The sequence below is a fragment of the Somniosus microcephalus genome, chromosome 5 (assembly GCF_052327205.1).
Source record: "Somniosus microcephalus isolate GS21.2 chromosome 5, FLI_Smic_1.0, whole genome shotgun sequence".
NCBI classification, from domain to species: Eukaryota; Metazoa; Chordata; class Chondrichthyes; order Squaliformes; family Somniosidae; genus Somniosus; species Somniosus microcephalus.
Window position 1 is genome coordinate 43,322,775 of NC_140991.1, and position 13,580 is coordinate 43,336,354.

General features: G+C 41.4%; 1 protein-coding gene across 10 annotated transcripts in view; it reads right to left on the reverse strand.

The window, feature by feature from the left end:
• LOC147117016 (disco-interacting protein 2 homolog C) overlaps positions 1-13,580 on the reverse strand; it is a 597,563-nt gene that overhangs the window by 97,367 nt on the left and 486,616 nt on the right. For all 10 annotated transcript variants that reach the window (XM_085987581.1, XM_085987586.1, XM_085987582.1 and 7 more), the window contains 3 exons: positions 13,090-13,229; positions 4,955-5,091; positions 1,763-1,971 (listed from right to left, as the gene is read on the reverse strand). In XM_085987581.1, coding sequence (XP_085843707.1) covers positions 1,763-1,971; positions 4,955-5,091; positions 13,090-13,229 — 486 coding nt within the window. The remainder of the gene's footprint in view (positions 1-1,762; positions 1,972-4,954; positions 5,092-13,089; positions 13,230-13,580) is intronic.

Genomic DNA, 13,580 nt, shown 5'->3' on the forward strand with positions numbered 1-13,580 from the left:
CCCCTGAACGAAGGGGTTCAGAGGTTGAACGCGTGCGCAGGAGAGGCTGCGCGTGCGCATCAAACTTAGGTTTTTTCTACAGGTTTTCCCGGGAGGGTAAGTCTGCAGAAGTTAGACATGTAAAAAGCAGGCGTAAGGCCTGCTTTTTACAAGGTAAGTGGTGAATTAATTAAAATTAAGACATTTTTTCCACAGGTTTATTATTTTTAAATACTTTAAAGAAAGGTAAGTTTATTTTTAGCCCCGTTAGAAAATAAAATTATTTTTTTCAAAAATTTAAATTATTGTTTAAAATAGTTATCTCATGTAATTTATAGTTTATTTAAAAAATGTGGTTTTTAAAAAATTTATTTGAAGATTTAGTGCTATTTTGGGGCCGTAGTATTTATAAGTTTTGACAGCTCTTCCTGTCAATCTTATGAATGGAGCATTCCCTGCTCTCCATGGCCCATGTGATCCCAGGGGACGCATCGAACTAACTGCGCCCCTGGGATACGCAAGCACTGTGCGCCGGCAGCTGGACCAGGCCCCGGATCGGAATTCCACGGGGGCCCACAGCTCAACGGCCGGCGCGCAAGGTAAGTGCAGGTCGGGGGCTTACACCCGCGGGAAGCCCCCGACCCGAATTTCTGGGCCACTATGTTTCGAACTTTTTCAGTTGATAATACAAGCTTGCTTAATGCCAAAATGTTTCATATCTGCAGGATATGTCTATTTTCCGAATGCCATACCTGTAATGCATTAAAGCTCAAATATACAATTCAATCAGAATTTTATTCATTTCATTTTATCATTCAAGATTTTGTTCTTTCACATTGATGTGAAAGCAATATTTTGATCAGATGTGTGTAGCAGACAATATGGAGAATAATGAATGCCCGGGAGTGAGTGACAAGCACAATTAGTCTGATCAAAGGGACTGAATTGAACCATGAGAGCGAAGCATAAAGTTGGCATGTAATGACTTCCACGCTAAGGGATTAACAACGGTGAGAAATACTTAGCAGTCAAAATAATATGTCCTGGATGTTTTTTTCCCAACTAAAGTAGGTCAAAGTAAACAGTGCCAAATGAATGAAGATATGCCCACTTCAAAGATGTATGATTATTATAAACTAGCAAATCTCCCTTGGCATTGCTGACAGGTATTCTGGATCATCTGATGCGATACCTAGCTCTTAAACCTTTAAGGCCACTCTTCAAGTATTCCCCCCATGAGAATATAAGTAACTGTATCTACTGGGTATATGTAACGGAGGTAAATTTGAAGTCAGTAAATTTCAGGCTCCAGGTCACTGGTTGGCTTCAATCTGTTAAAGGACATTTTGTACCTGTAATAAAGTGCGTGCTTTGAAGTGGGATGCCTGGATTGTGATGGATGCATGTTAGATGCAAGATTTATATTAAAAAAAAACGTAAAGGCTGATGGCGTATAATCCAAATTTTGGCAGACAATTATTGGAAATTCCATGTAGGAATTTAAGTTAAACAATTTGATGTTTCACAGCCTGAAATAAAACAAAATGTTTTACAGTTGATGATAGAACTTTTAACGCCCGTGATTGAATTGCAACACTTAAATTTAAAAACTGTCGTTCAAAATCAGTTTTCCATCAAATACCCACGATCATCAATATGTTTACTTTGACCAATCTGAATGACACAATTTATGCTTGAAATCAGAATTCAGGGTCAACACAAAACATTTTGCATGATCAACGCTGGAGCTTTATGTTTATACAAGCCAAGTGCAGACACAGACCTTCCTCTGTAGACAAATTTCATTGGTTCCACTGCGAGTGCTGTTGCCACGATGTCATCTGCATTGTGCCGCCGCCCACTGACAACCATCAGGCCATCCATTTTCCCCACAACAAAGACCATTCCACCAGGACCAACAAAGCCCAAGAGTCCAGTCCTGACAAACGGATATTCACTGACGGGAGCTCCTGAGCTCATCATAGGGAACATCTTAAGGGGGAGGGGGGAAAAAAATCAATAATGCACATAAATATTCACTCCCTAAAATAATAAGGGAAATTATACAATGAAAAATCTGTCTTTACTAATAGACATTTATCATGAACTACAAAGAGGAAATGTTGGTAACAAGTTGAAACAATATTTACTCGGGACCAGGTCCATTTTATTGATCGAACTCGAAAACTGCAATTTCAATGCAAACTTGGGTCACCTTGTTTGGCATTTGAGTGCACACTCTCCAGAGGACAGCAGTGCACCTTGCCGGACAGGAATGGTGGCCAGTGGATGGGTACTACCTTCGATACCCTGTACTGAAGTGAACCCTGGCACTTGGAAAATGTTCTGTGCCCTGTTGAGATAATGCCTCTTTTCCACAGGGAAAGTAGTGAACAAGTTGCCCCTTGAAAACAAGGCCTCAGTCTCTCAATTGATGTATCTATGACATAAAAGTTGAATGCACCCCTGCAGGAAGAGATGTTTCAAGTTGTCTACAGGCCAGCCTCCCAGAGATGGCAGAGCCGTGTGGCGACTTCTTTGTGAAGTAGAGGTGCTGAATGCATATCCAGCAGAGACCATCTGGGTCAGTAAATGTGGTTCCCGAGATACGGATAGGTGCATATATAACATGCAAGGTACAGTTGCACCTGCCTCGCTGAGCCCTCAAGAACTCCTCTTCGGAGCCCCCAGAGGAAATCCAATCGTGACCATTTTGGTTGCTGCAAATGAGATGGCAGCTGGAAGCGAGACAGTTGTAAGAAAATAATTTAGAAATGAAAGTGTTGCAATAGTAAAAAAAAGCAGGACTAAACAGCCACAAAAATGACAGCACCAACTAAAATGCAAATAACGCAATATAACAATAAAATAGTAACCAAAAGATATCTTGGCCTGGAGTTTCCACTAGGTCACGCTGTTTTGTTCCGCGCAATTCGCCCAAACCATGCAAAAGATTGCGGAATTTTAAGTGCAAAGAACGTTCAGTGCAAATCGAGTTTCCGTGACCTTTCGCGCTAGTTTAAAAAACATTGCGCTAGAATCCGTCCCTGCCCACGCCCCCAGATTGAATTAATCACCATGGCGAGTTTCCGCTAATTGTGCTAGTTTGCAGGCCTTCGAATAGGCTCTAGGAATGAAGCTTTTTTTTTAGGTGCAAGGACACCAATAGGCACGTTTAAATGCTTCTGAATATATATATTTTTTAATTTGCTAAGGAACTGAATTATGTACACCAATAACACTAGGAAATGGTTCAGTACAGTTTTTGAAAGTCATTTTCAGTTATTTAAAATTGGGTTACTCACAGGTGGTGGATTAGACACGCTGATTAAAAATGCTTATTTTTTGTGATAAACCCATTTTCAGCTGTAGTAATCAAACTGCACCACTTAAATATATCAAGGAATATTTTTTTAAAAACAATATTTAAAATATAATGTTCTAAAACGCGGCCTGATTGCATTGGTTCATGGCCGATTTTATATTTGCCGATATGCAAGTGAGTTTGAGCAGAAACTTGGGAAAAATACTTCACAAAACGAGCAGAATTTTGGGCGCAATTTACACCTGGATTGGCGATTGCACCCAAATTGGAAATTCTAACCCCTTGTCTTTAAGAAGTCTATTACTGCGTTCCATGCCATCCACATACTGCAGCATCATTTTCAAATGGGATTGTAAAATAACCTATTCATGTATACATACATACGGAAGGGTTTAATCTCATCTGATTAAGGTTTTAATTTCCTTTTGACTTATAGCTTGTAGATTTGCACAGTGGCTAGAAATAATGAAATAGTTAAAGTTGTTAATTCCCAGGATGCTTTAAGGTTGAATGTATCAGTGTCCAATTTAGCTGACTGTGCTGTTTATTTCTGCTGAGGTGCAGGATGTGAGATTCGTGCTTGTTGACTACTTTTTGTCAATACATTGGAAAACAAGGTAGTCTTGAGATAGGAGACAGGACAATGGTAAACAAGTCGGCATCTGGCGTTTTGACAGGAACTACCGCATTTCTGGTGGTCTTGTTCACAAAAACTGTTATCAGGACATAATGAATCATCAAGGACAGAGTACGTGACTAGAGGTCTATAAAGATTTTGAGCTTTCCTTCACAATTTGTAGAGAGAGACGAGAAGGAAAGGTTCGATGAAGGTGAAGTCTCTACCCAGAGGAAAAATGGGGTTAATTGTGTTTATTGCTCTATATGACTACTGCTTAGAGACAGAGTGTGTGTCAAAGACTTGGTTGGACACAATAAAAGGTTTAAGTTGCAAACCGTATTTGGTGTCAGGTTTAAACTCTCTTGCAGGATAGCAACAGAAATGTGGGAAGAAAGCTGTAAAATTTGACGCATTTGCAGATTTTTTTTTCAACGTTTAATAAGCCTGCGTGCAATCAAAAAATTATTTTTCACCGCAAAATTGTGACCTGCAGTGAATTGGCACATTGGCCTCATTTCACAACCTGCGCCCAAGGATAAGAAATTGGCGGGCAGGAAAAGACCAACTGGTCTATCGATGGCCGGGGCATCATGACTAAACCCCCACCAACCCCCGCAGCCATGTAATTTCCTGGGAAAGGCAAAAAAAAAGAAAAACCCAGGGCCAATAAGGGAAAAAATACGCTGGAAAATTCCTCTCCGGCCTACTCAGATGATCAAAACTTTAGTAGTGAAGCTCCGCACTGCCAGCAGAAGCTTGTCAACTGAACCCTTACATTCACCATGAGCATTTGCAACATAGCTCCTTACAATTTGCTGTCAATACCCTCAGCCTCTGTCGAATAGTCCTACTGCATCTGGGTGACATTTCAAATTTCCCAACTGTTCTTCCAGCTGCTTAAAAACAAAATTGCTGAACTCTCATCAGCACAGAGCAGGATGCTTTTGGTAACAAAAATATTGAACTTTTCCTTTTCAGAACAAGAATGTGCATGTTGTCGGCTAAATAGAAAGTGGCTTTATGTTTCGTACCTCGAACGTGTTCTTAGTCATCCCTGATAGACCGTAGTAGGATGTACCCGCAGCAATGGAGCATACACAGAGCTCGCCTATTTCATCAGTCCTACAGAGTAACGGGATTCCTTCTGGTCTTACAACACACATCACACCTGCAGAAAAACATAAGACATGACAACCTTAATTCAACAACATAAAATTAAAAAACTTACAGATCAAGCTATTCTAGTCCATCTTTACTGAGTGCGTGACTAATATCAGTTCGGTCAAATAAGAAACGTGGCACTGGGTAATTACATTTAAGCTGTAAATCGAAAGTCAGCAGAAGTTCTCATTTAGAATGTGCAGAGGTGACCTCATAATCAGAGCTATTCTAATCTTTTATTTTCTTCAGGGCCATTACTGCAGAGAATACTTAAAGTCCAAGTCAAGTAGTCTACACTTAAATCTACATTATTTAAATGACTTAAGTAAAATATTTCAGATTACTTTAAGTTGTTAAATACATTTTGTAATTATTCCTTTGATTAAATCAATGTAAGGTATTGTGAAATTACTATACTTTCAAATTATGTTAATATATTGACAATTGAATCCACATAGCTTCCCTGACGTGTGTATTTTTGAACGAGAAGAAAGCAATTCATAGAAATTGTGGCAGCGCAAGAATGAGGTGTCTTTACGAACAAATCAGTTTGGGGAGTGCATTTTTTTTTAAGTAATGGAGTGGGATAATTTTATGGTCTGTTTGAATACAAGATTCTCAGCTGAGAAATTAAGTTGCAACTCCAATCTTACCTTTACTGCTGGGGTGAGGGGGAAGGAGAGAATGTATTGATTTACTGCTTACGCAGTGACGTCCTGAGGACATACTGGCCCCGAATTTCTACGTATTTTTCTGAGCAGCTTTGGTCTAAGCATGGTATAATGCCAACTTTCAGCGCATTGAAGAAAGTCAGGTGTTTATGCTACGCCCAAAGTTTCCTTGAGTCTAGCGTCAATTCATGCGGCCCCTCTGCCAGAAACCTCTCGGTATTCATTAACATAGCTTCACCGCCCACCCCACACAAAAGAATGTGAATTTCCTGCATTTACGCCAGTTTATGATGAGCATTAGATAATTTCAACGTAAGTTACCAATGGCAAGATCAGTGGAAATTTCGGCAAAAATTGTGGCGTAACTTGCCGGTTAGGCCGATGCAGGAAATGCCAGCCAATAAGGTGCTGCATAAGTGGAAATTTTTTCTTAGAAGTCAGTAAACCATAGGTCATGAAGGGCTTCACAGAATTAAAGGGCTGATTTTCTGCTACCAGCGCAACTGAACTTTATTGTGCCACGATGCTGGAGCCAAGTTAGCTAGCTCATTGTGAATAATTATTCATAGATATGATTGTAGCTTTGGATTTGTGCAGGAAGCGAACCAAATGGGTGAAGCGGAAAATTTGACCAGCAGATCCAAAATTATGGGATGTGCACCCTTAAGAGGCAAGTGAGAAAAAAAAGGCACTAAGCCACTGGACACACAACTTCAAGACAAGCTGTTTTTTTTTTTTTACTTGCGCACATCAATAACGTTGTACTACAGGTGCAACCAAACAGAAAATCCTAGGCTGGGAATACCCTGCTGACTCCACTATTCTTAAACATATGGATGAGCATGCTCCGCTAATATAATATACAGTAATACAAGTCTAACAACACCAGACTATGTGATAAAATGATTGGTGTAACTGAGGTCGCTAGCCTTGAAAAGTTCATGGATGAATTAAGCGAATGAGCTACAGAGTTGATTTGAAATATGGATAAATGTGAGGTAATGAACATTGATATATGAAACATGAAACAGACGTGTCCTGCCTGCGAATAGGTGTTCATTAGCAAAGATGGAAAAGGTAAAAGGAACGGAGAATGATTATCATCCCACAATGCAAAGCTGCTATTAATGAAAATGGGGCTAATCAAATACTCCAATCCAACTTGAGGCCCTTTCCTTCCAAGTAAAAACAGGTTATTTTAATACTATATAACACATTGGTAGGGACACATATAGAAATCTGAGAGCTATTCAGAGCACCATACCTTCAAAAGGACATCGATAAACTGGAGAACGTCCAAAGTATTGCAACGATTAAGATTCCAAGACTTATGGGTCGATGTCTTAAGCCCCACTCCAGGATCTGAGCACACTTCGATGCACTATTCAGATATGCAGCATGGTCGAAGGTGCTATCTTTTGCAGCAGACTTTGAACAGAGGTCCCATCTGCTTGTTTAGGTGGGGAAAAAAGTGTCCCATACTCTATTTAAAGAGCAGTGAAGTTCTCCCAGTGTTCTGACCAATACATAGCCCTCAATGGTATGAGACGCGAGTTGGGTAGGATTGATTGGGTAATGTCACTCAAAGGGTTGACGGTGGATAGGCAATGGCAAACATTCAAAGATCGCATGGATGAACTACAGAATTTGTTTATCCCAGGCTGGCATAAAAATAAATCAAAAAAGGTGACTCAACCATGGCTAACAAGGGAAATTAGGGATAACATAAGATCCAAAGAGAGGACATATAAATTGGCCAAAAAAAGCAGCAAACCTGAGGATTGGGAGCAGTTTAGGATTCAGCAAAGGAGGACCAAGGGATTAATTAAGAGGGGGAAAATAGGTTATGAAAGTAAGCTGGCAGGGAACATAAAAACTGACTGTAAAAGCTTTTATAGATATGTGAAGAGAAAAAGATTGGTGAAGTCAAGCGTAGGTCCCTTACAGTCAGAATCAGGGGAATTTATAATGGGGAACAAAGAAATGGAAGACCAATTAAATACATATTTTGGTTCTGTCTTCACAAAGGAGGACACAAATAACCTCCCAGAGATGTCGGGGAACATAGGGACTAATGAGAGGGAGGAACTGAAACAAATCAGTATTTGTAAGGAAATGGTGTTGGGGAAGTTGACTGGATTGAAGGCCAATAAATCCCCAGGGCCTGATAATCTACATCCCAGGGTACTTAAGGAAGTGGCCCTGTAAATAGTAGATGCATTGCTGGTCATCTTCCAGAACTCGATAGACTCTGGAACAGTACCCATGGATTGGAGGGTAGCTAATGTTACCCCACTATTCAAAAAAGGTGGTAGAGAAAAAGCGGGGAATTATAGATCGGTAAGCCTGACATCGGTGGTGGGGAAAATGCTAGAGTCCATTATAAAAGATGTAATAGCAGAGCACTTGGAAAGCAGTGACAGGATCAGACAAAGTCAACATGGATTTACAAAAGGTAAATCATGCTTGACTAATCTACTGGAATTTTTTGAGGATGTAACTGGTAAAATAGATAAGGGAGAACCAGTGGATGTGGTGTATTTGGACTTTCAGAAGGCTTTCGATAAGGTCCCGCATAAGAGATTAGAGTGCAAAATTAAGGCACATGGGATTGGGGGCAAGGTATTGACTTGGATAGAGAACTGGTTGGCAGATAGAAAGCAAAGAGTTGGAATAAACGGGTCGTTTTCCGAGTGGCAGGCAGTGACTAATGGGGTACCGCAAGGATCGGTCCTTGGACCCCAGCTCTTCACGATATATATTAATGATCTGGACGAGGGAATTGGATGTAATATCTCCAAATTTGCAGATGACACAAAGCTGGGTGGTAGGGTGTGCTGTGAGGAGAACGTCGTGAAACTCCAGTACGATTTGAACAGGTTGGGTGATTGGGCAGAAACATGGCAAATGCACTATAATGTGGATAAATGTGAGGTTGTCCACTTTGGTGGCAAAAACAGGAAGGCAGATTATTATTTGAATGGCAATAGATTGGGAGAAGGGGAAGTGCAAAGAGACCTGGGTGTTCTTGTGCACCAGTCGCTGAAGGTAAGCATGCAGGTGCAGCAGGCGGTTAAGAAGGCAAATGGTATGTTGGCCTTGGTAGCGAGAGGGTTCAAGTACAGGAACAAGGAGGTCTTGCTGCAGTTGTACAGGGCCTTGGTGAGACCGCACCTTGAGTATTGTGTGCAGTTTTGGTCGCCTTATCTGAGGAAGGGTGTTCTTGCCATGGAAGGAGTGCAGCGAAGATTCACCAGGCTGATACCTGGGATGGCAGGAATGACGTATGAGGAGAGATTGTGTCGATTGGGCTTATACTCACTGGAGTTTAGAAGATTGAGAGGGGATCTCATCGAAACCTATAAAATTCTGTCAGGCCTGGACAGACTAGATGCAGGAAGGAGGTTCCCGATGGCTGGGGAGTCCAGAACTAGGGGTCATATTCTAAGGATAAGGGGTAAGCCATTTAGGACTGAGATGAGGAGGAATTTCTTCACCCAGAGAGTGGTGAACTTGTGGAATTCTCTGCCACAGAGGGCGGTGGAGGCCAGTTCATTAAATATATTCAAGAAGGAGTTGGATATATTTCTTAAGGCTACAGGGATCAAGGGATATGGGGAGAAGGCAGGGACAGGGTACTGAATTTGGATGATCAGCCATGATCTCACTGAATGGCGGAGCAGGCTCGAGGGGCTGAATGGCCTACTCCTGCTCCTATCTTCTATGTTTCTCAACCAACACTGGCAAAGAAAGATTAACGCATCAATTATCTTACTGCTTTCTGTGGAATCTTGCTGTGCAGAAATTGGCTGCCGCATTTGCCTACATTATAATAATGATCACACTTTTTTTTATAATTTACGGGGTGTGAAGCACCTTGGACTATCCAGAGGACATGAAAGGCAAGTACTTTATTTCTTATGTCATGAAGAAATAGACATGGAACTGAATGGTTTTCATTGAAGAAGAAAATCAGAGAAGACACGCTTCCAAGTATCTGAATTAATAGCCATGGACAATATAGGTACAGCGAGGTTAATTAAATGTTTGTGAATAAAATTAATGTGTTTCAATTAAAAATAAAGATGAACAAATGGCTGTGACGTGCCTGAACGACTATCGACCTGTCGCACTCACACCCATCATAATGAAGTGTTTCGAGAGACTGGTCCTGGCTCACATCAAAGCCAGTGTTCCCGCCTCTCTTGACCAACACCAGTTTGCCTATCGTGCAAACAGATCAACGGAGGATGCAATCATAACTGCTCTACACTCGGCACTGAATCACTTAGATGGTAAGGAGACCTACATCAGAATGCTGTTCATAGACTACAGCTCAGCATTCAACACTATCGTTCCCAACAAGCTGGCCACCAAACTCCAAACTCTTGGCCTGAACACTTCCCTCTGCAACTGGACCCTGGACTTCCTAACAAACAGACCCCAGTCTGTCAAATTAGGTAACCACACCTCCCCCCCCCTGACCCCGAACACGGGGGCCCCACAAGGATGTGTGCTGAGCCCCCTCCTCTACTCCCTCTTCACCCACGACTGTGTGGCTGTTCATGGTTCCAACACCATCATCAAGTTTGCGGATGATACTACGGTAGTAGGCCAGATCACCAACAACGATGAGTCAGCCTACAGGGAGGAGGTCCAGCATCTCGTGAAGTGGTGCGCCGATAACAACCTGGCCCTTAACATCAAGAAAACCAAAGAAATCATTGTGGACTTCAGGAAGTCCAAAGGCGGAAGTCACACCCCCATCCACATCAATGGGGCTGTGGTGGAAAGGGTGGACAGCTTTAAGTTCCTCGGAGTCCACATCACGGAAGACCTCTCCTGGTCCCTCAATACCTCCTCTCTGGTGAAGAAGGCCCAGCAGCGCCTATATTTCCTAAGGAGGCTGAAGGGATGTAACCTGTCACCCCTGATCCTCTCTAACTTTGACCGCTGCACAATAGAGAGCATCCTGACAAACTGTATCACAGTATGGTATGGCAGCTGTAGCTACTATGACCGGAAAGCCCTGCAGCGGGTAGTCAAAACTGCCCAACGCATTACCGGCACCCGGCTACCGACCATAGAGCACATATACCAGAAACGCTGTTTACGGAGGTCACGGTCCATCATCAAAGACCCTACCCACCCCAGCCACAGTCTGTTCGCCCTCCTGCCATCTGGGAGACGCTACAGATGCATTCGCACCCGTACGACCAGATTTAGGAACAGCTTCTTTCCCAGGGCTGTCATCCTACTGAACTCCACAAATAAACTCTAAAGCCTGCACATCTGCCAATGCACTTTATTATGGTTATGTTTATGTTAATGTATTGCAAGCCAAATGTATGTTGAATGTTTAAATGTCTTAATCCAAATGTACACTTTCAGGAGCCGCAAGCCTACATTTCGTTGTACTGCACTTGTGCACTAACAATGACAATAAAAGTTGATTTGATTTGATTTGATTGAAAAAGAAGTCCCACAGTGTTGGTGGATATGTGGAATAGATCCCAACAACAGCAGCTAATGGCCCAGAAATTTGGGTCGGGAGCTTCCCGCGGGTGCAAGCCCCCAATCTGCACTTACCTTGCACGGGCCCCCGTGGAATTCTGATCCGGGGCCTGGTCCAGCTGCCGGCGCGCAGTGCTTGCGTATCCCAGGGGCGCAGTTAGTTCGATGCGTCCCCTGGGATCACGTGGGCCATGGGGAGCCAATCGGAGCAGGGAATGCTCCATTCATACGTCTGACAGGAAGTGCTGTCAAGACTTATAAATACTACGGCCCCAAAGCAGCACTAAATCTTCAAATAAATTTTTTTAAAACATCACATTTTTTAAATGAACAATAAATTACATGAAATAACTATTTTAAACAATAATTTACATTTTTGAAAAAAATAATTTTATTTTCTAATGGGGCTAAAAATAAACTTACCTTGCTTTAAAGTATTTAAAAATAATAAACTTGTGGAAAAAGTGTTTTAATTTTAATTAATTCACCACTTACCTTGTAAAAAGCAGGCCTTACGCCTGCTTTTTACATTTCTAAATTCTGCAGGCTTACCCTCCCAGAGAAACCTGGAAAAAAAACCTAAGTTTGATGCGCACGCGCAGCCTCTACTGCGCACGCGTTCGACCTCTTAACCCCTCCTTTCAGGGGAATGGACGTGCCGGTTTCCCATGCATGTGCAGTGCATGCAGGAAACCGGCACTTCCATTGGGCCTACGGGTGAGTACCCCGTGCGTACTCACCCGTGGAGACCCGAATTTCTGGGCCAATATGCTCAATTATCTCTTTTAAAACCAGGGGAATAAATATAAGTTGAAGAAACCCACTGAAGATTATAAAGTTAGGGATAGACGGAAATAATTCTTTGGACCATGATGGCTTATGTGCTACTGGGACCATGGGTGAGCCATCTATAAAATAGAACTGCTTGAAGCTGAATAGCATGGGCTATATAGTTGGATGAGTGTCCTGGAGTTTGTTCAATTACAAATATTATTGAATAGCAATAACATATTTAGCTGTGCACTGTAGCAGGAATCGACTGACCAAAACTCTTTGAAATAGATCCTCCAACAATCGTTGTTTGAGACATTGGGAAATAGAGAGGCCACGCGAGAGGTCAATGTTTTTTTAATACAATATGTATGCATCATGTGGAGGATGAACAGCAACATGTACTAATTAGGCCAAATGGCCGGTGTGTGTGTTGTAATTTCTATGCAATTCTCTGTAGTGTCAGGTAGGACGTTGCTACTTTAATTTCACTCAGTGTGAGGATATGCAAAAATAAACAAAAAGTCTGCAGTTGTATCTTGTGAAAATCAATTAGTTTGAAAAAAGTTTGCATTTAAAATGTTTGTAATATGTTCACTTGAACATTTGTAAAATAAATATGAATGAAGAAATTAAGTTTTCAATTTCCTAAATGGAAGCTGATGACTATCACATCACTATCAAGTTAATGTCACACTAGTGTAACATAATACGAGAGTGAAATCATTTATATAAAAATATTCTCTGCTAAAATAAGTGAAAATCCAACCATCAAACTTAATTAACACAGAACGATATATTCAAGAAGCATCATCCTCCTCCTCTGTGAGCAAGGGCATTGAAAATTGTTGCTACATTTGCTATGTGCGTACCATATTTTAAAGACTTCTTTAATAATTCACGGAGACTTTTTAATAATTCACTGAGATTATGTCGGAAGAATCAGAAAACATAGCACAAAGCACAATTCATTTAAAACTGATTAACTTAATCTCCATGTTGAGTTGATAAAACAGGAAGCAAAATAAATTTATTCCATCAAGCCATACCTCCGGGCATCACCATTCCAACATCTTGCACAGTCAGGACAGAGAGCTTTTCTTCAGAGTCCACTCTTATCACCCCATAGCTCAGGCCATGCATAGAGAGGACACCTCGGCCAGGAGGCTGGTTGGTGTCATCTGTTGGCCTAAAATAAACTCTCACACTTAAAATTTCATCAAGAGAATCTCAAGTACATTTTTTTAAAGAAGGATTTATAGAAGAATGTTGTTAATGTGAAAATTGATCATCAGACAGTAGCACAGTGTTTGTTCAAGTGTGTTAAATTTCCCCATACCAACAGAAAGCTGGTTGCTTACTAAGAACTTGTCACCTAATTCAGAAGTCTCGAGTTTAAATCTGAGTCCCAAAGGACGTTCTCAATTACCCAGCGCTGCAATCAGTGAGTTCCAACCACTTGGGGTGTTGAGTGCTCCATCTCAGAGGGAAGAAATAGCAATTTTTCCCCAAAGAATGAATAATTGCACAATTCTATTTA